The sequence below is a fragment of the Macaca thibetana genome, chromosome 4 (assembly GCF_024542745.1).
Source record: "Macaca thibetana thibetana isolate TM-01 chromosome 4, ASM2454274v1, whole genome shotgun sequence".
Classification (NCBI taxonomy): Eukaryota; Metazoa; Chordata; class Mammalia; order Primates; family Cercopithecidae; genus Macaca; species Macaca thibetana.
In genome coordinates, this window is record NC_065581.1 from 12,060,756 (window position 1) to 12,087,050 (window position 26,295).

The 26,295-nt window shown below is 37.7% G+C and overlaps 1 protein-coding gene across 6 annotated transcripts in view; it reads left to right on the forward strand.

Annotated features, from left to right (window-relative positions):
• The window catches only part of HIVEP1 (HIVEP zinc finger 1), a 157,453-nt gene that overhangs the window by 60,217 nt on the left and 70,941 nt on the right, over positions 1–26,295 (forward strand). For all 6 annotated transcript variants that reach the window (XM_050789568.1, XM_050789573.1, XM_050789570.1 and 3 more), the window contains one exon: positions 20,480–20,533. In XM_050789568.1, coding sequence (XP_050645525.1) covers positions 20,480–20,533 — 54 coding nt within the window. The remainder of the gene's footprint in view (positions 1–20,479; positions 20,534–26,295) is intronic.

A 26,295-nucleotide genomic window follows, 5' to 3' on the forward strand; every position in this document is an offset into this window, starting at 1 on the left:
CACTGCAACCTCTGCCTCCCTCATGCCATTCTCCTGCCTCAGCCTCCTGAGTAGCTGGGCCTACAGGCGCCCACCACCGCACCCGGCTAATTTTTTGTATTTTTAGTAGAGACAGGGTTTCACCGTGTTAGCCAGGATGATCTCGATCTCCTGACCTTGTGATCCGCCTGCCTCAGCCTCCCAAAGTGCTCGGATTACAGGCGTGAGCCACCGCACCTGGCCAGGATATACTCAATTTTTTAAAAATTGTGTTAGTAATAAATTAACTGTAGATTACTGTAACTTTTTTACTTATAACTTTTTAATTTTTAACTTTTTGACTCTTCTATGATAACATTTAGCTTAAAGCAAACACACTGTGTAGCTGTACAAAAATATTTTTATATTTTTATTCTATAAGTTTTTTTCTATTTTTAGAATTATTATATTTTACTTTTTTCACTTTGTTGTTAAGAACTAAGACACAGACACACACATTAGCCTAGCCCTGCACTGGATCAGGCTCATCAGTATCACTGTCTTCCATCTCTACATCTTGTCCCACGGAAGGTCTTCAGGGCCAGTGACACATATGGAGCTGTCATCTCCCATGAGAACAGTGCTGCTTCTGCAATCCCTCCTGAAAGATCTGCCGGAGGCTGTTTTACTATTAACTTTTTAAAAAAATAAGTAGAAGGAGTACAGTCTAAAATAACAATAAAGTATAGGAAATACATAAACCAGTCATATAGTCATTTACTATCATTGTCAAGCGTTATGTATTGTACATAATTGCATGTGCTGTACTTGTATATGACTGGCAGTGCAGTGGGTGTGTTTACACCAGCATCACCACAAATACGTGAAGAATGTGTTGCATTATGACGTAGAAGGCCCAAATGTCACTAGGCAATATGGGTTTTTCAGCCGGGTGTGGTGGCTCATGCCTGTAATCCCAGCACTTTGGGAGGCCGAGGTGGGTAGATCACTTGGGGTTAGGAGTTCGAGACCAGTGTGGCCAACATGGTGCAACCCTGCCTCTACTAAAAAGAATTTTTCAACTCTATTTATAAACTTGTGAGACCACCACTGTACATTTAGTCTGTTGTTAACTGAAATGTCGTTATGGAGTACATGACTGGATACTAATATGAAAGTCTGTTATTTAAAAAAATTAGGATTCTCATACTCTAAAAAGTCACTACCCTTTGGGAGGCCGAGGCGGGCGGATCACGAGGTCAGGAGATGGAGACCATCCTGGCTAACACGGTGAAACCCCGTCTCTACTAAAAATACCAAAAATTAGCCGGGCGTGATGGCGGGCGCCTGTAGTCCCAGCTACTCTGGAGGCTGAGGCTGGAGAATAGCATAAACCTGGGAGGCGGAGCTTGCAGTGAGCTGAGATCGCGCCACTGCACTCCAACCTGGGTGACAGAGCAAGAGTGTCTCAAAAAAAAAAAAAAAAAAAAAAAGTCGCTGCCCAAATTTCTATAGTTTGAACTTAAATTGAAAGTAAAAGCTCTACCAGTAGGAAAACACCTGCTGGTGACCTGACCATTTATAAAATTTGGCTCCACTCAACCGCCTCCATGATTTTAGGTTACCATTTATTTCCTATCCATCTGGTCAGTATCTTTGTCAGTTTCTTGCTGATTTTTAATTTTCTCACTCATAATAGTTTTATTTACATAGTATGCCTTTGAAATAGAATGAGAACAAAGCGCTCCCAATTTTCTCTAGTGACCAAACATGATAAAACACAAACCAGGGTCTATTAAAGTAAATGAGAACTTGAGACTCTGAATTACAAATCAGAATCAGTAGGTCCTGACTTGATCAGTCTATAGTGTTGTATTCCAGCATTCTTTTGAAGCATCCCTCTTGGAATAAGTCCCCACCCCTTATTCTCATGTTCCAAATTCATTGTTATGTGTACACATTGACTTCTCATCTCTAATAGACCATTTCTGGTTCTTCCTTTGTTCATGTAGTCGTTAACCTATTGATTCCAGACACGTCCCTCGGTTATGTGTGTAAATTGTGCAAGCTGCTGCATGTACAGCATTGAAAGTGGGTCACCTCCTTGACACTGGGGGGTTGGCATTGCCATCCCTCCAGCCCCCCAGCCACAACCCTCTGTGCCTTGTGAGACTCTGATCGCTCTCCTGATACACTAACTCTTCACCATTCTCCTCTTACCTTGTGTATTTACTTTCTGCCTCACACCATTGTTGCACAAATATTGTCTGTCTTTTCCTGTTTATACCCTTCTTCATGTTCTTTCCTCAAAGAAGCGTTTCCTGTCAACCCTCACACTTTGCCAATATTCAACAGGTTGAAAGAGAACAAATTATTAATTTTTTAAGAAGCACTTTAAGCAGAGAAGGTGCTTTCAGTTTTTCAAAAGATTTTCATGTCTGATAACATACTTGCTATTTGCTGTGTGTGTTAGAAAACAGATTGGGAGCAAACCATCTATTTCAGTTCAGTTTTGTGTTATTAAAAAATAATCATTTCAGCCTAGTGTTTTAAGGCTTTTGAGAAATAATTTGAAATAATTTAATATTACTACGATTTAGGGTTGTATGAGTTCGTTATTTGTGGGATGACCTTGGGCTTGATCAAGGGCATTTTTAGAGGAGTTATTTTTTTGTAATGTTTTATTTATACATATACTGTAAATGCTTTCATTCATTGTTATTTTTGCTTTAAACAATTATCTTTTGAAGAACTAAAGAAAAATATATAGTTTTTCTTATAAGTTGGGATTTCGCAACCTTTCTTTGTAAGGGACAAGATAGTAAATATTACAGGTTTTGTGGGCCTTATAGTCTGCCGTCTTTGTCACATATTTTTTTGTTTTGTTTTGTTTTTCCAAGTTAAAGTAATAATGCATGGGCACTACAGAAACAGCGATAGGCTGGAGTTGGCCTGTGGACCATGTACTGTGTCCCCTGCTATGGTGCTTGTTTCCATCTGTTGTCATTTCCCATTAGCCTGAATCAGCCCCTTTTAGCATTGCTTATAATATTGGCAAGAAATTTTCTCAACTTTTTTCTGAAAATATCATCACTTTGTTTTACTTTCAAAGGGTAATTTGGCTAGATATAGAATTCTAGTTAGGCATTTTTAAATTCTGTTGCCTCGCTGCTTCTCCCTCCCCTTCCGCTCTCCCACTTCGTGCCCCTCCCTTTCCTCATCTCTATTCCTGTTTTAATCTGCTGGTTTGCTGTGACATGTCTATGTGTAGTATCCTTTAGAGTCATCTTCCCTGGGTTCACCAAGCCTCCTGGATCTGCAGGCTGATGTTTTCAGTCAAGTTTGGGGAAAATTCTTCTATTCCCTTTCTCCAGCTCCCTCTTCTGGGGCTTTCGTTACATCTATGTTAGATTATGTGATATGATTCCGCAGTTTGTTCATTTTTTTTTAGGCTTTTCTCTCTATGCTTTGGTGGGATAATTTTGTTGACCTGTCTTCAAGTTCGTGACTCTTTTCCTAATAGCAGTGCCCTGTCTACTGTTATTCTCATCCAGTGAATTTTTATTTCAGCTATTGTACTTTCCTGTTCTAATATTTCCATTGTTTTTAGAGTTTCTATATCTCTTCGGAAATTCTTCTACTCTTCACTCATTCTTTACCCATCTTTTTTCTGTAAATTATTTCCTATATATTATAGTTATTTTACATCCCTTGTCTGCTGGTTCCAACATCTTTGTCTTGTGTAGGTCTTATTCTTTCTACTGCTTTCTTTGTGTGTCACATTTTTGTGATTTGCATGCCTAGTAGTTTTTAATCACATAGAGAACAGTATGGATATGTTTTAGAGGCTCTCTATTGTCATCTTCATCTGAAGATTATCATATGTTTTCTCGCAGGCGGTTAAATTACTATCAGATTATTTTATAGACTGGTGGAGGCTTGGTTTGAGGCTTTTTAGGGTAGGTCTGTTGATTTGCCCGTAGTCTGAAGTTTCAGTGGAAATACAAGATGTTAGCTTGGCTACTGTATCTGGGCAGGACTTGAGTTCCTAGCTCCTTGTCCCCCATATTGAGTCACTGCTGATATTTTGCTCGGTTCTTCCAGTCTTGCTTTGGGTGGCTTTCCTTTGGGTTCCTTGTCTTCTCCACAAGCAGTTCAAATGACAGCCAAGGATTTGAGGGTTTGTTCATAGATTCTAGACTCCCTCCTCAGAGTCTCCCTCTTTTCTGGGATTTCTGCTCACTGTACCTACCTCCTCCCAATTTCCAGCTGTCCCAGACCCCATCTCTGTGTCCTCCAGCTCAGTAATACTGCTTCCTGCCTCACTGTTCCTAGGGGACTGGCCGTTACCCTGGCGGAAAGACCATTTAAATGTAACCTCACCTCCTTTGCACCTCAGCCTTTAAGGGTCAACACATCTAGTTTCTGTCAACTCTTGGTTACTTTCTGGCACTTTCATTAAAAGAAATATATATTTTCTCTACATTTTATTGTTATTAGAAGGAGGGTTAGTCTCATATAGGCTATTCTGCCATTACCAGAAGCCTGAGTCCTAAGTGAGTAGATATTAAATTCTTGGGGAACCTTTACCATCCAGATTTTCATCATGTTAAAGGATTAAGACACTCTGGGAAGCCTCCAGAGCTGGCAGGCGGAAGAATAAGATGGCGCTGGGATCCTTTCGGTTGGTGAATTTGGGTGCCCCCGGTTGGCTGGCAGGGTTTGTAGGTGAGCTGGTGAGAGGTCCCTGCACCACACACTCCTTACCTCACTGCTGCTGGGAACAAAAGTAGATTGATCGGAGTGGGTGTGCACCATGAGAGCTGTACTTCACTGTTCTTCCTTCCTTGTGCATTTGTAGAAATTGCATTGTTTACTGTATGGTATAGGTACTTATGTGTGAAAACATTTTATTTGATTAAAATATTTTCATCTCCACTGAAGCCTAGGTTCCAAAATGGGGGATACTGCCTTACTCAAAGGTTGGCACCTGGCTGATTCCAAGGATGAAGTGAGTGTCCTATGCCAACCAAGCACAATGCCTGATGCACCGACATCGGTGATTTCTTTCTTTCCTGTCTACTGTCTTTCACTCTATGAAAGTTGTTAAAAATAATTGGATTAGGGGCCAGGCACAGTGGCTCACGCCTGTAATCCTAGCACTTTGTGAGGCCAAGGCCGGCAGATCACAAGGTCAGGAGTTTGAGACCAGCCTGGCCAATATGGTGAAACCCCGTCTCTACTAAAAATGTGAAAAATTAGCCAGGTGTGGTGGCACATGCCTGTAATCCTAGCTACTTGGGAGGCTGAGGCAGGAGAATCACTTGAACTCGGGAGGTGGAGGTTGCAGTGAGCTGAGATCACGCCACTGCACTCTAGCCTGGGTGACAGAGTGAGACTCTGTCTTAAAAAAAAAAAAAAAAAAATTGGATTGGGAAATTAAGAAAAGGAAAGATTATATGTTTCAATTACCTACTTTTTAAACTTATTTTTTCCATACGTTAAAATAAGAATAGTGTGTGCTAGTAAGAGCTATATTATTATATTATTTGGGGAGAAGTTTAACAACTGAAAAAAATGAAAATGAGCAGAAAAGTTAGTGTTCAATAGCACCATAAAAATGTACCTTTGAATCCTCGTTCACAGTGCAAGAATAGTGTTAGTGTAGTGTGGGTCTGTATCAGAGGTTCTCAAGCTGTGTTTAGGGGTCTCCATAGATTGCTGCAGTTCTTAATTGTATGAAAAAGTGTGTGTGTGTGTGTGTGTACGTGCATGCACGCGCGTGTCCGTGTCTCTCCTCCTGAGAGGCTCTACACTGGTCATAAGATATTTTTTTTTTTTGTAGAGATCTTTTGAAGTTTTATTCTTTTAAAAAAATTATCACTTTTTTTTTTTTTTTTGAGACGGAGTCTCGCTCTGTCACCCAGGCTGGAGTGCAGTGGCCGGATCTCAGCTCACAGCAAGCTCCGCCTCCCAGGTTCACGCCATTCTCCTGCCTCAGCCTCCCGAGTAGCTGGGACTACAGGCGCCCGCCACCTCGCCCGGCTAGTTTTTTTTTTTGTATTTTTTAGTAGAGACGGGGTTTCACTGTGTTAGCCAGGATGGTCTCGATCTCCTGACCTTGTGATCCACCCGCCTCAGCCTCCCAAAGTGCTGGGATTACAGGCTTGAGCCACCACGCCCAGCCCACTTTTTTAATAGAAAAAGTGATGGATCAATATTGGAATAGGATGATGAAGATGTTGTAATTTATAAAGATAAAAAGAATGTATCCATATTTTCTTATGTCTTTTTATTTTTTTCTAGTATGTGGGTATATGTACACACACATGAAAAATAACCTGGAAACTAATGTGGTAATATGTTAACAGTGGCAAATTGGGATAGTTGAAATACTTTCTTCTTATATTATATATCGTTTAAAACTAAAGTTAAATCTCACTAAGTTAACTCATTCAAACAGAAAAGAGAGTGAAAAAAATTACAATGAAACCTATGTCTTTCTCACACTGTCACTTTCCTCAGGGCTGACTGCAGCAGTGACTCGTGTATCCTTTCATGCGTACGCGTAGGCACGTAGACACGTGCATGACACAAGTGGACATATACCACGTACATTGCTCTGCTCCTTGGGTTTGGCTTTTTAGATTTTGTATCTTGAAGGCTTTCCAATCTTCAGATTCTTAAAGGGGAGGTCTTTGACCCCCTCCCCCAATCCCATCAAAAGGAATGAAGAACATTGGGTGTCATATTTCTAGAAATTTTGTTTTCTATTCTGTTACCCTTTTCAGCTTTGGTGTGTGCAAACCTGACTCCTAGTGGTAGTTCAGAAATTGTTTCCTTTCCTTTGGGCTCAGATGATTTTTAGGGGCAGTGACCTTTTTGAATGCCCACACTGTGCTGGCCTTTCGATGCTTCGCCTCACTCATCTTGCACTGTCACATGTCATTTCTTGTTTATTATTACTAGCACTACAACAACATGTGATAAGACTTTGGTAATCTTTCAGTTTTTAAAAAATTTCAGATTGGGCTTTTTTTTTTCTTGATTATGGAAGTCTTAAAATGATTACAAAATAGAATAGTGGAATAAACCTCCATTTACCTATCATTCAGCTTCAGTAATTAACAGTTGGTGTCCAGTCTGGTTGCGTTTACTGCTCTGGCTACTCCCACCCTCCCGTATTGCTTTAAAGCTAACCTCGGGGATATCATTTTGTTCTTAGGTTTTCATGATATAAGATCCAAAAGATAAGGGATATCTTGTCACGTCATCACAATACCTTTATGAAACAAACAAAAATAAAGAAGAGTAATTCCCTTAATAATATGGTCAAATATCCTGTCAGCATTTGAATTTCCAGTTGTCCCCAGTATTGTAATTTTTTAAACATTTCCTTAGAATGAGGGCTAGTAAGTTCCACCTATTTTGTAAGTTGATGTATCTTTTGTGTTCTTTTGATCTATGGGTACCCTTTCCGGTTCTCTTCTTGCTTTTTTTGCAGGTTATTTGTGAAAGGAACTGAGCTGTTTGTCTTACAGCTTTTTTACCATTGGTCTTTTTTTTTCAAATGGTCAAATATAGAACTATGTTTTATTAAAGAATTTTAACTGATTGCTTTTAAGTTTTTAGATATTCTTTCAATATTATCAGATTATATTTGAATATACATTTGTTGCCCAACATATCTCTGTTCATGGCTTTGACTTGTATGGGTTACTAATTAAGTACATGTTTGTTGAAGTATGGTATACTTTTTGAAATAAAAATTCACAAGGAAAAATAATTCAAAATCAGATAAAATTACTTTGAAAACAGCTTAGAGAGAGATGCTGTTTTAGTCTGTTTGTGCTTGGTATACCACAACACCTGAGACTGGGTAATTTATAAAGGAACAGAAATTTCTTTTTCACAGTTCTGAGGGCCCTCTTGCTGTGTCTTCACATGGAGGAAGGCAGAAGGTTAAGAGAAGGACAAACCCTGTGTCCTCACATGGCAGAAGAGCAGAAGGGAGTAAACGCACTCCCGCAAGCCTTTTTTATATCAGCATAGGTCCGTCATGAGGGTGGAGCCCACATGACCTAAACACCTCCCAGTAGGCCCTGCCTCCCGTGCTGTTGCATTATGGGTTAAGTTTCCAACACCTGCATTTTGGAGGGGACAAAAACGTCCAGACCACAGCAGATAGCCATACTGGTTCAATAGGTAGTGAGTGAATGTGTCTGCCAAATTTGTGATTGAGGCTGAAGGAAAGAGGATTCTTGTTTCGTTTTTAATTGGAATATAGTCAGCTACTTAACGTTACATGAGAGAGGCCTTTTCAGAGTCTCTGTGATGTGAGCATAGATCACCTAGAGTAAGTTTTCCGTAGAGGTGGATCTTGCTGGAGGGATGATGTATATCAAATAGGAAGCCAGGACCCTAAACTACAACTTCCAAAGCCTCAGGAAGAGCCCAGAAACTTCTCTTACTGACAGAGTTTTCTTCCTAAGTGAATTATCTGAAGCATTGCGAACCTGAGTCACACGCAGTGAGGCCTCAATTATAACTGGATTATGTAACAAAAATTCAGTTTTAAATCTGTGGTTTGGCGCCAAGACCACATTTGCCCTTAGTAATAATGTGTCATATCAGATTAAGTTTTCAGCATAGCCTGCAAAAGGTATTTAATTTGAGATGTGCCTAACTTTATTATCAGTGGCAATACAGAACTCATCCTGCTAACGTCATCCCTGGTGGCAATGCCATTGTGTCCAGAGGGATGCTTTATTCAGGGTTACATGCAAGACTCTAGGAGGGTGCTCTCGTGCCATGGGAGCCCGGACAGGACCTCTGAAGTCCTTGGCGTCCTTGTCATAAGTCATCCGCACTTGTCACCTTTCGTAGCAGGTGATGGGGAAGTGAGAGCTTCCTGAAGTAAGGCGCCTTCTCAGGGAATGTGTGAAACTTACAAGGGAAAGATGGGGCTGGAGATCCACCAGTTCAAGGTGCCTACACAGTGATGATAAATCCAGCGGCTGGGGCTGGAAGGTCTTAAGTCTTAGCTGTTTGTTGGGTCTATAGTAGAAAACTGAAGTATCGGTGTTATTATTTATCTCAAATTGACATTTCATTCTGTTGAGAGTTCTAGAAGAAATGTAATGGCATTCTTCCCTTTCTCATCTTCTATGCTTCTAAGTCTCCCTCTTCTTACTCAAGGGGGTTGGAGAATTATTTTCACTGTTTCTTTTCTGCAACTCCCACATTTTAAATCTTCATCCTTTCCTTTTTCTCTTAGAGAATATGAATGTGTTTGTATCTGTAGTAATTTGAGATCACAGGATGTGATGGAGTACCATTTTGAAAAAGAGGCTCTATCTTGCTTGCTGTTGTATTTCCCCCACAGAGAATTACTGATTCTGGAAAGGATTACAAAAGAAGAGGACATTGTTTAGGTAAGAAGATGGTGAAGAAGAATGCATATGGCAAGTTAATGGGACAGTTGTGAATATTGACTGTAGGATTAATCTCTGACAGGCAGGTCTGTTGATCTCAATACTCCTAGAGAAGGGATGTGAAAGATGCCAAGCAAAGCATTGACTCAGCTATAATAGCTAAAAAACATAGTCACTAGTTGACAACTTAGCATTTAAGAACGTCTGAAAGAATAGTCTGGGTGGTGTGTGTTTCTGTTTGACTTGGTCTGCATTGTCAGGCTTGGTGCTGCCCTGTCTTTGTTGCTCAAATCCTCTGTCCCAGTACCAGTAGACCAGGCTTTATTCAGACTGCGTCTTGTTCCAACAGAACCAGAAATCTGAAATATCAAAAAGGATTTGCCCCAACCCATAATATGGTTCTCACAGTTCCTGGCCTGCAGTGAGCTAAGTGCACAAGGCCCAGAAAGAGGAGTGACTCGGATTTGGAGAGGCGGTCAGAGTTCACTACACTTAGTGGCTTAGTTTCTGTGTTTTTTCCCCAGGTAATAGCAGCACCTTGTATCTGAGTCCTTCTTAAAACAACAACAACAAACATATGTATGTTTACACACACACACATATACACACACATATATATATAAATATATATATAGCCTTTTAACATTTATTATAGGGGAAAATGGATGTAATTATTTGCTGACAAGGGATGGGGCAGTGGCCTGCCTGAAAAGCTGGAGGAGCATGCCGGTGAGTTTGTTTTGTTTTGTTTTGTTTTTAAGTCTTTGAGATCCTGGGTCTCTCCCAACCATCTGTAAATCTGCATCCTTAGCCCCAAATTCAGGGTGTGGATGCCTGTGCCCTGCGCGTGTGCGTGTGCATCTGTGACTCCATACTGGATTAGTAGCCCAGGTTCAGTGGATGCTGGCGTGTAGCCTCTCAGGGTGAGAATGCTGTCTTGTTCTTTGTCTCCCACCATGGTTACGATGACTACCTCTTTCCATTCGCTACATCAGAAATCATCCAGTGGAAAGAGGAAACCAGTGTTGCCATACTCTAATAATTATGTCCATCCCACAGTGGGTAACATATTTTGTTGTGATTATTAGAAAACTATATTATTAGAAATATGTATTGGAAAGCTTGTCAATTTTCAACATCTTTATAACAATAGTTTGTATATTTAAATAGTTTTTGTATCTTCAAGCATTAAATTTTCAGCTGGAAAATTATATTCTAGTTTAGAGCTGATCGTAATCATTGTTAGATCTATTTTCGGTTTAATACCTATTAAGAATATAGGCTTTGGCTTTGGATTTTAGAGATATAATTTAATTAGACATCCTTAGCCATGAAGTACACATTGAACTTTTCCTTCCTTATCTTCCTCAGTATCCACTAACATCAGCAGCAGCTTTGATAAGGCAGACAGATGCTGCTGCTGCTGCTGCCCCTGGTATTTGATAAAACATGCTTCAAAGAGCTGGCTGATAAGAATTTTCTCCCTTAACTACTTGCATTTTATACAATTTTGAATCTTGACCAGATACTATCTGTAATTTAGAGAACATTGATTCGCAGGGTTGGCTGCATGTTGGAATCACCTGGGAAACTTTTTAAAATGCTGATTTAATTGGTGTGAGGGCAGCCTGAGTATCAAGATTTTTAAGTGACTCATTAAGTGACTCAAATATGCAGCAATTATTTAACCACTCTGTATGTTATAGAAATTAATACAACAGATTTGATTCTTGTCTATAGAAATGCAAATTGTGCCTGGTGAAGATGCAATTGATTGTTGCCCTGTGGATGTTGCTTATTTTCACATAATTAAGCAAATTTATTTTGACATTCCTGATGGCATCCATCTATCTAATCTATCCATCCATCCATCCATCCATCCATCCATCCATCCATCCATCCGTCTATCTCTGTCTGTCTCTGGTCTTTGAATTCTCCTTTGAGTTGTAATGTCTTGTTTTTTCATTAATAAATGAGTTAAATCTTTAAAAAAGTATGAAAAAGTATGCAGCAAAAGTTGGGTTTTACTGTTTTAGGGGATGTTTAAAGGGCCACCAAAAAAGGAGCTAAAAGAGTGGCGCTAAGGGGATCATTCTTGGGCTAAGCTGATTTGACCCCTGTCTAAAGAAGGTGCTTTTGAACTTTTAGCTTGGCCCCTCACCTGGGCTCCTGTGGGCTCTGAAATAGTGTGAGGTTTTGGGAAGGAGTCTTTGACTTTGGGAGTTTGCTTTTATTTTTCCTTCTTAGGGAATGTGTGGTCAACCATAAAAGACAGTGGTCTTCCTAGCATCCTCTATGGGTAAAAAGATATTTAATGTAAGGGGGAACTTCTTTCCCCCACTATTAAAAGTGCAGTTTAAGGGCAGTGGCCTCACACTGTTCTCAGATCAAGGCTGCCAAATGAAACCAGGTGATTGATACATACTGTATGTATAAATAATTAGATATGCTAAGAGACAAAATAATGTAAAATCCTTAGAAGGCTCAGTGTAACACATTTGTTGTGTGTCTGTTTACATTTTGTTATTTTCATGGTCTGTTTTGATATCAAGATGGTTTTCATAACGAAGAAACAACATTTAGTTGATATATGATTTTAAAAGCATAGTGGATCTCCTATCTACTTTTCTCTTTGAACTTTTAAAAGTTTTTTCAGTATCACGATGGAAACATGCTTTCTGAAAAGGATAAGTGAACAATTTTGCAAAGGGCAGACCATAAAAGTGTAGCAAGATGAGGCATTTCACATTTTACATTTTATTGTAGAATGTTTTGTTCCTAATCATCTTTGCTATTCCACGGCTCATTATCACACTAGGGTAGACATTGTTCGTGTCCATTTAACTTTTATCTCTACTCTATTTTATCCATAACCACTCTGGATCTTCTAAAAACCCTTGAAACATTACCTAGAAATTAATTAAAAACTGCAGCTCCCTCTATCTCTGGGCGCTCCAACTTCCAGCTCCCCCCTCCTATTCAGCCATCTGCTCCTGGTACCTGTGTCACTCTTCACACTGCCTTTCTAGCCTCTATCCCTCCTGTATATTTGGTCCATCAGATGAACTCCTCTCTAGCACCATCATCTCACTGAATTTTCTGTCTTTCCTCCTGGAAATATCCAAACGTGGCATCCCTTCTGCACTTCTTCATCCGAGTTGCCAAGGTTTGTAAGAGTAGATGAAACCACTGTGCAGATTGGAGACACCAAAAATGCATGGATTTCCACATTCACAGATTGCCTAGTTCCTGTTCAGCAATGCTTTTGTCCTCACACTTGGTTGGCTCCTGTGTTCCCATCAGTCACTTTGCCATGTTTTCACTAGTCTCTGTGGCCTCTTACACACTCACTAAACTCCTTTTTCTTTGTAGACAACCATGTCTCTTACCTCAATACAGTGGAGGCAGCTGGATATGAATTGCCTTAAATTCATCCTTTCCACTAGCAGACTTTTCCTTTTACCTAACACTCCTTCTGTCCTCTTTTCCTTCCCTCTGGCCTTAGAAAACAGCCTTAGGTCTTCCCCTGTTTTAAACCAGTGCTGGGCCTGGACTCTTAATGCTCTGCTCTGCTTTCTCCAAAACCTTGCCGTTCCACACCTCTTACTCCTCCTTGTCTTTTCACTCTTCTTTTATTGGCTCCTCCCACTGGGCCTATGAACATCTTGGAAGAACAAATCAGATAGTCAAAAACTACTTTCCTTTCACCCTGTGTTTCTCTATCCCCCACTCTTTTGCAGTTCACTGTCTTTATTTTAAGCTCAGGAGTTTGTAAGACAGTTCCACTTTGCTTTCTTCTCTCCCCTCTCCCCTCTGTCCTGTCCCATCACTTCCTCAGCCCACTTCCCTCCAGGCTTCCCCAAACCCTGCATGCTTCGGGAAACACCACCAGTGGCCTCTTAATCGCTCCATTCATAGAAGCTTTTTCAGTCCTTATCTTTTGCATCCTCTACTGATTTTGACATCGAAACGCTGTTCTCTTGACTTCTGTGGCCAAAATACTTTGTTCTCCTAATTTTTTTTAACCGTGCCTTTTTTGCCTCTTTTTTGGGGTTTCTTTTCCTCTACTTGCTCCTTAAAAGTTGGAACTACCTCCCATTCTGCCTTAATTGGAGAGTAATTAACCCAACAGAACCACTTGTCAAAGCTTAAACAAATGTCTACAGTCTGGGGTGTCATTCCTGGAGTATCTGATTCAGTATGTCCTTCTAGAAACCTGCAGTATCATGGCTCTGTTATATTCTGTCATATGCAGGTACCATAATTATATGTAACCATTTCTTAAATATTCATTCATTCAACAAACATTCATTGAGCACCTTCTATATCCCAGGTGCTGTCGCTTACTCAGTTTTTGTCTATCATGAGAAGCACTCTGATAGGCAGCGTTTCTTTCACTTTTTTTCATAGTCTCAGTATAGGCCGAATTACTCTATTAAAAGATACGGTTTTCGAAGATCTTGATACCTGTGGTCAAATTTTTTCATAGAAATCCCTATTTTTGCTTCTACCAACTCTAGGCTATGGTTTTAACTACGAGTTATGTAAGAAAGTGGCTCCTGAACTCTTTACCACTAGACTCTGCTCTCTCTAGATTCGGGTATCCAACTGCTTGGAGTTCTTGATGAACTTGCCTCTTTGCCTTTCCAAACCCTAATGCCCCGCTACCTGAGTGCCCTCTACTCTTTGGATATAGTCACACCATTACTGCGTGCCTCAGAATTGCTTATTGACTTCCCTAAGTTCCTGCATGCAGGGTTGTTTATCTTCGAGTATCCTTAGTGCTGGCGCACAGGAGCTAATGAATATATGCTGAGCGCAATGGACTCTGTGTATGAATGTTCCCATGTTTTAGGAGTTATTCTGTAGTTTTCCGTATGATTGGACCTTTGCAATTTAGAATCTATAGCCAACATTTTTTAAAAAAGGTAATTGAGCACATTGTTAGGTTTTATTGAATTTAAATAATACAGTTCATATATATTAAGATATTTATTCATTATAGGTACTTTAGTAATTGGAGAGGATACAAACGGTAAAATGAAAACTGTCTGTTAATGTACTACCCTCAGATATCCAGTTGGGCCTTCTTCGTAGATATATGAATGTATATGTCTGTCACGTGTGTGTGTGTGTCTGTACATTTCTACACGTTCATCTTCATGGCACAAAATGTTTAGAATTGTGTCTTTTTAACGTAATATATGTTGAGCATTTTCCATCAATGAATATTTTGTAAAAAATACATTTATTGGCTAAACAATATTCTCCTGTATAGAAATATTTAAGTATTTGTTTAACCAACTCCATACTGCTTTGTATATAGAATTCCTGCCACGTTATTATTGACAAAAATGCTGTAGTAATGTCACAATAGCAATTAATTTATTAGACAACTATGTGTCAAGGGTCTAGTGACCCTCGCACCTATGCACTATGTTGAGTAAGATACAGTTTAATGTGGAAAGCAAGCAAACAGACTCTAGGAGTTTCGGGGAGATGTCAGGGAAGGCTCCCTGCCAGAGCTCAGGGGGACAGACAACATGGCTATTGGCTGGTTTCTTTGCTCAGGATATTTGTTAGGATAACACTTGATTAGTATGAAGAAGAATATCCTTCTCTATGTAATACTGAGGGTTTTTTGAAACATTAAAGATAGATACGATTTAATCAAGTACATTTGGGACAGTATTTAACTTATCTTTACTCCCCTTCCTTGTCCTATTGCTGTGACAAATGATAATATGTTGCTTCTGAATATTGAAATAGCTTTGCTTCCTCTTTTCTGTGAATGTGCTTCTTGATATAGATTGTTAAAGCTGTGTTCGTATGTGGTGTTGGTTTTTCTGCCCCTTTGGCTGGGTTTGGTATCTGAGGCGTGCCAGCTGTATACAATGATGTAGTATGCCTTCTGTGTTATCCTGGGCTCCGGAGCAGTTTAGGACAGGCTTTATTCTTTAAAATTGGAAAGAAGTTGGTAATAAAATTCTTGGGCCTGGAACCTTTTAAAAAAGCAAATTCTGTGTAATGCTGTGGCAACGTTCTCAGCTTTATCAGTGCTGGTTATTCTGGTCAAGCTTCCCTCATTCTGGATCAGTTTGGATAGTTGTAGGTTTTTCTAGGATTTTACTAGTTCATCACAATTTTCAAATTCATTAGCACAAAGTTGAGTCTTTGGTTTCTTTTTCACTTACTGCAGGCAGTGTTTTTGTTTGAAATACTGCTAGTCTAGACTGTGATTTTCAGCATTATAACAGCGTGTCGTCTTCCTCAAAGACAGGTAAGTCCAGAAGTATTTGAGATGTGAAACTTGTAGGTTAAAATGGGTTGATTGTAAAGGTGGGTTTACTCAGTTTACTTAGTAATGAAGACTAGGAATAATCTTCACGTACAAGAGCATGTATAAATGATTGTGTGTGCTGGATACAATTTTAATTTTATGCCATTGTCATTTATTTAGTGCTATTGAAATAGCACAGTTCACAGTAAGAGTAAGGCACTTGCACTGGCATATAATGAGAGGAAGTAGGAATTATGTTTTATTCAGTAGTAAAAATAGTGCAGTTACATATGGTGATCTTTTTTCAATCAGATGGTACCTCTTTCAGTAAACAGAGGTGCCTTTTACAGTTCATTAGGATTTACTTCATAAAATGTTACCAGTGTGGGTTTTGAAGGCTAAATGAAGAGGGAGGATGCACGGGTGCTAGTGCAAAGGCTGTATGGTGCCCAGCAGAACAGCATGAGAGAAGGATGAGCTGATAGAAGTAGGTGAGACATGACTTAAATCTCTTACAGATCTAAGGGAGTAATAGTTGACTCGAGTGCTTTCAGTGTACTGATACAGCTTCCCAAATGTTGACATCATTTATAATGTTAAAGATGATAAAATGGTAGATTCTTAAGTGAAACCACCCAGTGCCAGTTTTCAGTTTGTGTGTAGGTGCTTTTTTCTCTTTTTCTTTCCAGAATGCAGATTCTGTGTCACTTGGCAGGTTATTGTCTTGTCAGTGTTTATATGATCAGTAAACCACTCAGCTCCATCTAATTGCCATTATTACTAGCGATCATGAGCTAGGCAGCTCTAGAGAAACAGGGTTCTGTGCACGACGTCCACTGGTGGTACAGAGGAGACAGTGATGGGCTCTGGACAAGGGTGTTAGGGAAGTTTGCCCAGAGAAGCCCCATCTTGAAAGGATGCCCCGCAGAGAAGAGACTGTGTGGGAGGCGCCTTCAGGGAAGAGGACAGAGTGGCTGTTAAGTCCTAGGGTCTGGTTGAGCCTGGACTTCACTGTGCCTGATCTGGAAGAGAGAACGGAAGTGGCAAAGGGCAAAGAGGCAACTAGATCACAAAGAACCTCGTTAACCACACAGGGGAGTTTGAGCCTTATTTACCATCGAATTGATATTAAAATCATAGTTAGGATACACTAAAGTAGGAGCCCCTCTGTGGGAGAGCCTTCGTCCCTGTAACTCTTCACATTAGGCCTGACACAGAGCAGGTGTTCAATACAGTAAAAACACAGCATTCATTGAACCAAATCCTAACAACTTAGTGGGCTGGTCCTCCAACCTGTGGTGCATTAGAGCCCAAGGCTCCTGGGGAATGAGAGTCAGGCTTCTGAGATGCTGAGGAAGACCCTCCCCACACACTGTAGCATAGACTGAAGAATGGTCAGAGAGCAAGGGGTTACTCCAAATCCTTATTGGAAGGTTGTTTAATTTTTAGAAGTGATTTGTTTTTAATTCAGTCTTCTTCTAGAACCCCTAAAGAAAGATGATTATTTCTTAAGGGCTCTAGGACTTTTTCCTTTTGTTCAGCGGTTTCAGATTATGTTTCGCTAATAAAGAGACTTCTTTTATGATTATTTGGGAATGATGAAAATGAGATATTTTTGGAATCACTTTCTTACACACAATTTTAAATTTAAGGTGTCATACAAGGTAGTTCTTATAGCCTTTATCATGAACAGTTTCTGTGTTTTAAAGAAGAAAGAAAAACTTTAAAAATGTATACATTTTTAGTAGTTGCAGAACAAAAATGTAGTCTATACTATTAGTTACTTCTCTTCTAGCCTATTGCTGTTTTAGCCACTGGCCTTTCTGGATCTTAGAGATTACGGATCCATTCGTGTGTTTGCTGGGATCTTTTTTCCAAGTTATGGCTCCTCCAAGTATATTTAATGTAAAAATTGAATGAATTAACATTACATGTTAATTTAAATACAGTAATAACTCATTATAGTAAGAATGCATATTATTGACTTCAGGTATGAGTATTCTTTTTGTCTGTATATCTACTTTTGTTTTTAGGTAACAGCAACAGAGAAACTATTGTTTATTTCTCAATGTGTAGTTCTTTGTGAAATCATTAACCCAGATCCCAGTGATGGTGGGGAGGGCATGTTGGGGGATGTCTCAGAATCTAAGGTACCATTTTTTTCCCTTTGCTCCCCTCCCCCAAATCAAGACTTACGGTGAGAGATGTGATTGCTGGCAAGTGTTACCCTTGGTAAAGGTTTGGCAAAATGGATGTGTTGAAAACTGCCTCTTACATTGATGAACTTAAAGCTGTAGATTTACAGTCTAGCAGGGAGCCCTGAAATTAATGTAGTTGTGAAAGGAGCAGGATTTTTCATTTTTAATAGGGAATTACATGTATGTGTAATATGTATGCATGTATGATATTAGTTGAAACGTAAAACTATATTTTTTCTCTGTCATGGTGAAAAAATATAAGTAACGCTTTACATATCAGTAAACTGTCTTGTATGAATCAATTAAGAGCGTGTAGTAAATGACTGCTTTCTTTGTAATTTTGGAGTCTTTTTTAAAACACATCATATTTACCAGGAGAATTATAAAAACACACTAAATATAAACAGGAATTTTAATAAAACTTGCCCAAAGCAAAAGCTTTTATAATGGCTGTTACAAGCTAATTGGAGATTGTTTACCTATTGATCTGGAGCTATAGGTAGAAGCATTTGAGGAGGTACTTATTATATTTATTGTAGTAGATGTCCTAAATTAGTAGTCTGAATTTATATACTGTTATTATCAAGATAAAAGGTAACTTGATTGAAAATTTTAAAAATGGAGGCTAGTATTTTGTAAGCAAATATAAACTGGTTATTTTTGTAAGAGTTTTGTTATGTTGAAGTGCAAACAGAAAGTGGCCAAACTTCAATTACTTAATAACAGCTATTCTGTAAGTATTTGTTAATCATGAGTTTTTGTTGCTTTAAGCCACAACTGATTCTATTAAGAAGAGTTTTTATTATATAATGCAAAATTATGTGCACATAAACTATTAAGCACAGTTGTTACTACTGTGAATATATAATACATACATATTATTTATGATTCTTAAGTTTGGGTGAATTACTGGCATAGAAATAATAGTGCTTTGGTAATAAAAGTCCTTTTACGTGTTTTTCAAGTACTATATATTATGTGATTTGTCTATTATTTATAGTTTGAAAATCTACAGGTAATTCATGTATTTCATTTTTTAAAAGTGGGCCTTAGCCTTTTGTTACTTATACTGTGTTAATATAGATTTCATGCAAGCATTCCATATTTTTCTCTTTGAAGCAAAACTACCACTGAATGCAGGATCCAGTTTCTGTGTTTAATGTGTGTTTTTTTCCAGGACTATTTTCAACTTTGCTCATCGTTTCATGAGCAGTAACTTTAAGTTTGTAAATCAGAAAAATTGTCTCATTCCAAAAATTGCCTGTACTACTCTCAAATTATATTCTGGATCTGATAATTCGCAGGAAGCAAATAAGACATTGCTGTGGGCGAAACATTTATCAGGATGAAAATTTAGTTTTTTTTGACTATTGTTGAGATGTAATGTCTCATATTTCAAACTAGCTTGCTTCCTTTGTTCTTTTCTCCCACTTTGCCTTGGCAGGTTGGATCAATATGCAATCGAAGGACGTTTCATCTGTAAATAGAAGGTTCTCTGAATTTCCTGGCCTTTCTGGCAAGATAGGGAGAGAGGCAGGTAGATCGGAGTTTGAAGGGCCCGTGGTGTGCGGTGTCTGCCTTTTTTTTATTTGGGGTAGGATACCATATTGGAGGTTACATCTTCCATGGCCAGTGAGCAGTGGTAGGGTCAGCATTGGAGACGATTTCTGAGGCTGATGCATTTATCTAAATTGTGCTTACACATTTGGGATATCTGGAATGTTACATAATTATCAGTGTTGTCTTCAGTTCAGTACAATATAGTACCCTGGGAATTTGTTCCTTTTACCATTTTAATAAGTACCTAGACCAGTGTGTTAAATTTGGAATTGATTACTGCCCATGGCATGAAGTATGTATATCCTTATAAAATTTAAATTAATTATTATTGAAATAGAACATGCACATATTTAGAAAATCCAGTTGTGCCCAGAGCCCCAGGTCAAAGAACAGCAGGAGCAAGGCACTGCTCCCAACTCTCTTAGTTATTGCTCCTGGGTTACATCTGTCTGACCAAACTGTGCACATGTGTAGCAGTTCTGCAGTCAGTTGTATATAGTACCTCTTTAATGCAGTGCTCTGCCCTCATACTTCATAGATGCCGTCAGCTCGGTGCTGCCAGCAAGGGATAGACACTTCCTGCCATGCCACATTTCAGCTCATCCTCGCCTCTGTTTTTCCATCCTTTTCTGTCTTCTGCCTTAGGTCTTAGCTTTGCTCAATCTGGTCGTTTCTAAGCTAGTAGGCATTTGTCATATCTCTAAAATCCCTATTAGGTACTTTGAATGTAAAGATAGTATTATTTTTAGATACTTTTATTAGATGACTAAACTTTTAAAGCTGTAATTCAGTATCTAAAGTGCACTAATTATTTGCATTATGAAAACATTTTTTAATTGGAAATAGTCCTTGTGACTAAGAAATTATTAAAATGATAAATTTAAAAGGGAATATATCCTTCAACAGTTTATACACGTCTGTATCATAATTTATTCAACACATATTTATTACTGTATATCTGACACTGTTTAAAAGTAGTGTGTGTGTTTTACTGTATTCTTATTTATCTCAGGTAAATTGATTTATAAATTTTTCTCTGTTTTTCTTAGACAAAATTGAAGAAGCACAAAAAGAACTTAATGGGGCAGAAGTTTCAAAAAAAGGTAAATTAAAATCAGCTTGAATGTAAACTTTATTCTTGCAGTGATGCCTATACATATACCTCATAAATATAGCCTTATGAAATAAATCAATGTAGACATATCACAAAATTAGAAATCCCCTTGAAGTTATTGATACTTAACATTTTGTGGACTTTGCTTTATGAAACATTTTGACCACATAGCGCATTCTTTGTTTCCCACATATTAATGTATGACTGGTAGAAGTGTGAAAGGTTATTGCAACTCTGTTGAAAGTCCTGTTTGTGAGACTGTCCTGTAGCAATGAAAGTGCCAATATAAGGAACACAGTTGGCTGTGTCCATGCATGTGTGTTCATGTGTGTATTCGTGTGATGCAGTTTTCTGTTTTTGTAGTGACAAAAACCTAAGACAACCAAAACAGCCTGAATACCAGTCAGTAGAAGAATAGTTGAATAATTTGTAGTATACTCATATTTTGGGATATCATGCAGCTTTGAAAAAATGTTAATTACTTTAGTTGATGGTGATGACTTATCAAATAAGAAAAACAACATTGCAATGTAGCATGTAAAATATCTTATTTTTTGGTGAAAACTAACAAAGTCAAGTGTGTGTACAAGTATCTATGTGTATATATGTGTACATACACACACAGAGGCTTCTATGAGATTGGACAGTGTTGGAAAGGATTTATACACAGAACTGTGTATAATAGTGGGAAGAGGAGCAAGGGAAGATGACCCACTCATTTATATGCCTTTGTATTATTTCACTAGTTACAATGTGTATAATTTTATATTAAAATTAAAAACTTGAAAAAATTGGTTTTCACCATAGAAAACACTGATTATCTTTCCAAGTAATATAAGAAAATAGATGTGATGCAGAAGATCACGTAGGGATGGTCACATAGTGAGGTGCATAGTGTTTAAACACTATCTGTTAATGAGCAAAATTGATTATGTGCTTTTAATATTGTGGGAGAATTAGGTTCTCTTTATGACATTTGTATTCCATGATTTATTTTTTATTTTGCCTTGTTTATATCTTCGAGTTACAGCCGACTCTTTTGACAGAGTAATTTAGCTAAATAGGATTCCAATTGAAAGCCTTTTTACAAAAAATAGCTTTTAAATCTAGTTAGACTGCTGAGTAGGTGTCTGTAGGGGAAATAATTTCTTGCCATGCCAGTTCTCCATCTCTTGGACCAGCCTGTGAAGCCTCCAAGATGGTTTGGGGTTGGTCTTACATTTATGGGGTACTGTGTGGCACCCCTCATGTCTTCCTTCTCCTCACCCCACACTCCTTCCATGGACACTCTGGAAGGGCCATGTAGTTCTGACCCTCTAATGACGTTCTTGCAGAAAAGCAAGGATAGAAAGAGTACAGGTGTCTCCATGACCACGTTGTCCCTTTGAAGGGCTGACTGACTTTAACGCATAAGGCGTTTAAGGCACTCGGATTATAAGAGGCTGTACTTTTAAAGTTTTGTCTATAGCCAGCCTTTTTTTTTTAAATTTTTATTTTTTTTACATCTAGTCATGGTTTAGAGCTGCTTCAATTAGCAAAGTAAATGTGAGCTTGTCTTCCTTTTCCTTGTTACTTCTTTGGCAAGAGTTTTCAGAGCAGTGAACTAAATGCCTGATAGGAAGGAGGAAATGAAACAAAGGTTCTAGAAAGAGAAATTGGATAATGAGGTTCAGAATAATGGATTGGGCTACAGTTGGCAGGCTACACTTATTTAAGAGCTAGGATGAATACCAAGTGAGCATTGTTCTGTGCAGTTCACTGCATAGAATTACTACTTGGCTTTCATTTTTATACAGAAATTAAAAATAAAATAGTTTTCCCTTTCAAATATAAGTAAGAAATAATATCAGTTTCTCTTTAACAACATGAAAAGTCTGAGTAACAGTGGTGTTGAGGTTTTTCAAACCTTTTCTTGCTGTTACCTATTTTATTTTAAAGGATATTCATTTCTTTCATCAAAGAATATACTTTAAAATATAGTCATTCGTTTTGGATTATGGTAAGTCATCTATAATAGATCTCTTTTTCATTGTTTTTCTGATGTACTTTGGGTTTTTTCCCCCTGTAAGTTTAGCCACATTCGCTTTTTAAAAAAATTATTTTTAAACACTGCTTGTAGTTCTAATGCTTTGTCTCCATTGAAGGTTCTGTGGTCTTTAACTTATTCAAGGCTCTTTCTCCCTTTCTCTCTTTTTTGTAATTATTAGGACAAGTAACTAATTTATTTTCAGAAGCATCTAGCATAGTAGTAGGCTCTTAAAAGCAACTTCCTCATTAATAGATTAAAAAAGACGTTTCCTCCTGTATTTTAATAATTTAAGGAGGATTAAATCTGTTTAGTGTAATATGGAAATAAAGAAACTGACTTTGCTTATCATACACCAATAGAATAAAGAAATGCACTGAATTATGTTAATGTACTTATTTTATTCTTTTTCTCTTTTGAATGAAAATCAGATGACTTTAATTTGATTTATTTTTATTTTAATCAATTTGGGGGTAGATACAAGGATGCAACATTCACACAAGTCTCCATAATGTCATTATGTTTTTCCTTACAGTGCTTTCTCCAGATTCATAACACGCATTGTGCTTGACACTATTTTTAAAATTATTGAGTGGGATTTAAATGAAATAGTGACTGTCACAGATGTGGTAATGGAATATGAATAAAATTAACTGAGAAGAAATAAATAGATCGATTAGGAGAGCTTTCATGGCTTTCTCAAGCTTTAATTTTAATACTCTGTTTTAAGTTTTTGTCTTATAATGTTTGACACATATACATTAATATGTAATATATGTAGCATATTAAATTACAAAGCATAAGAAAGACATGGTAGTCTTTGATTCTCACACCCAATTTAAGAATGGAAATGTTACCAGTACCATTGTATCCACCCACATGCTGATGGGCAATTCATCCCGTTGTCTCTTCTGTAGAGGTTTTACTGTCCTTAGTTTTGTGTTACTCATTTCAGTCCTTTGAAAAAGCAATTATGTCATATAAATATGTATCTCCAAACAATGTATTTTCTAGTTGTGCCTGAATTTGAACTTTTAAATGAAACGATAATTGTACATAGTCTTCTGCAGCTTTTTTCACTTAACGTTGTTCCTAAGGTTCACCCATGCTGTTGCACATAGCTGTTACTTTTCATTATTGTAATAATATTGCACTGTATGAAATTGTTGGCCCATTCTTCTGTTGATAGATTTAAGTTATTTCCACCTTTTTTGCTATCATAAACAATGCAGGTATGAATATTTTTGTATCCTGGTGCCTATGTGTGAGTTTTCTAGAGCATATATAGGGAATGTGGATGCTCAGCTCTGCAAAATGATGCTATGTTGTTTTCCAGAGTTTTTTGGGGGGATCTTTTTGCATTCCCACCATCAGTGTCCAAGAATTGATTTTGTACCATCAAGTGCAAGGTATTTTTAGTCTTTTATTCTTTTTCTAATTGAATAGATGTTAAATACTCTTTTATTCTGCTTTGGTTTTTGTTTCCCTGATTACTAATGTTAAAAGAAAAACTTAAGACACAAAAGTTTAACGGATTTTATTTAAACAAAGAATTATTCATGAATCAGGCATCATTCAGAAGCAGAAGAGGTTCAGAGAGCTCTGCTGAGCAGTGTGAGCAGCAAGCTTGTATAGGCTGAACACGGAAGCAAAGTGAGAAGTCACCTGTTTGGCTGCAACTAGGCATCTGCCTTCTTTGGATAGGGCGTGATGAAGTGTTTGCTGTATTTGGGCATGATCTGATCAGTTGACTGCCTGCAAAGTAGCGATTTGTTACAAAAAAATACTCTAAATTAGGTTTCTGTTTGTGTGCACACTAAATTAGGTTGCAGTTTGTTAGGTCATAACTCAAGGTAAGGAGACAGCCTCAGGCAAATGGCCTCCTGCTTACTTAATTTAAGAATGTCAAACATGTCTTCATTTGTATTCCCCCTTACTGAAATGCTTGCTAGTATCATTTTTCCCTTTTGTAAAAATTGAGTTGTCTTTTTCTTAATATATTTTGAATAACTATCTTTATTCATTTTATGTGCTTTATTTTTCAGATTTATTTTTTACTTTGTTTAAAGTGCCTTCTATTCACTAAAGCGAATGGAAGCTCTTGATTTTAATATTGTCAACCTATTAATTTCTTGCTTTTGTGATTCATTTTTTTGTATTTTTATTTGTCTTAAATTATTCTCTACCACAAGGTCTTAAGTGTATATATATTTTTCTATATTTTCTTCTAAAAGACTTACACATTTCAGATTAAAAACCCGTCTGGAGTTTGTTTTTTTAAAAAAATATACTTAGTTTTTTATTGTAGTGTAAGTTAGGATTCAAGCTTCTTTTTTTTCTCAAGTGGATAACCATTGCTAATATTGTTAAATGTCCCTGAAACATTTAGTATGTTTTCTTTTTACTGTTTCATGTTAATTTTTCTTTTTTTTTTTTTTGAGACGGAGTCTCGCTCTGTCACCCAGGCTGGAGTGCGGTGGCCGGATCTCTGCTCACTGCAAGCTCCGCCTCCCGGGTTTACGCCATTCTCCTGGCTCAGCCTCCCGAGTAGCTGGGACTACAGGCGCTCGCCACCTCGCCCGGCTAATTTTTTGTACTTTTTAGTAGAGACGGGGTTTCACCGTGTTAGCCAGGATGGTCTCGATCTCCTGACCTCGTGATCCGCCCGTCTCGGCCTCCCAAAGTGCTGGGATTACAGGCTTGAGCCACCGCGCCCGGCCAATTTTTCATTTTTGTGTTGGTTTGTTTCTTAGCTCTCTGTTCTGTTCTATGAATTTGTGTGCCCATGTTTTAATATCACAATATGTTAATTATTTGCCACTTTATTGTCTTGATATACAGTGTGCAGTAACCAGTATACACTGTATACAGTAGGGCAGATTCCTTGTGTTATTTGCCTGCAGAACTGTTTTGCCTATAGTTCTTTGCTCATCTATTTGAATTTTACAGTCAGGTTTTTAAAAAGCTTGTTGGAATTTTGTTTGGGTTTGATTGAATTCGGGGCAAACTGAATTCAAATTTGATTGAATTCAGAGTTTTCAGGCCTCCTATTCAAAAAAGATTGTATATTTCTGATACTTGTGTTTTCTTTAGTGTTTTATCATTTTTCTCCATATGAATCTTTAATTTTTTTTGCTCTATTTCTTAGAATTTAGTGTTTTCCTCAGTTTAATAATTTTTTCTTTTGTAAAATTGTTTTCTAGCTCCTGGCAAATAAAAATGCAATATATTTTTGAATATTTATTTTATATCCAGCTATTTGGCTGGATTCTCATTCATTATGAAAATTGCTGGTGTTTTCAGATTTTCTTGTCATATCAACTGGGAATAATGAAAGTGTGTTTCTTAATTTTGAAATCATTGTTTCTTTATTTTTTTTATCTTGCTCAGTCGGCTCCAGTAAAACTGGTCTCTTAAGACTTGTTCCTGATTGTAAAGAAAATGCTTCTAATTTTTCACCATTAAAATGTTCACTATCTTTTTTTGTGGGAAGAGATTCTGTATATTTTTTAATTGCTTAAAGGTGTTATCTTCTATTTTTTATTTGTTGAAATTATTTTTAAAAAATCATAAATTGATTTTTATTTTTATCACGTTTTGTTTCTATGTAAAGATGATCTTACTATGTCCTTCATTCTTTCATTCTGATGTTTAAAAGTGACTTACATGTCTTTAAACCAATGTGGTCATGATGTTTAATCTTAATCACTGCTAGATTTGATTTG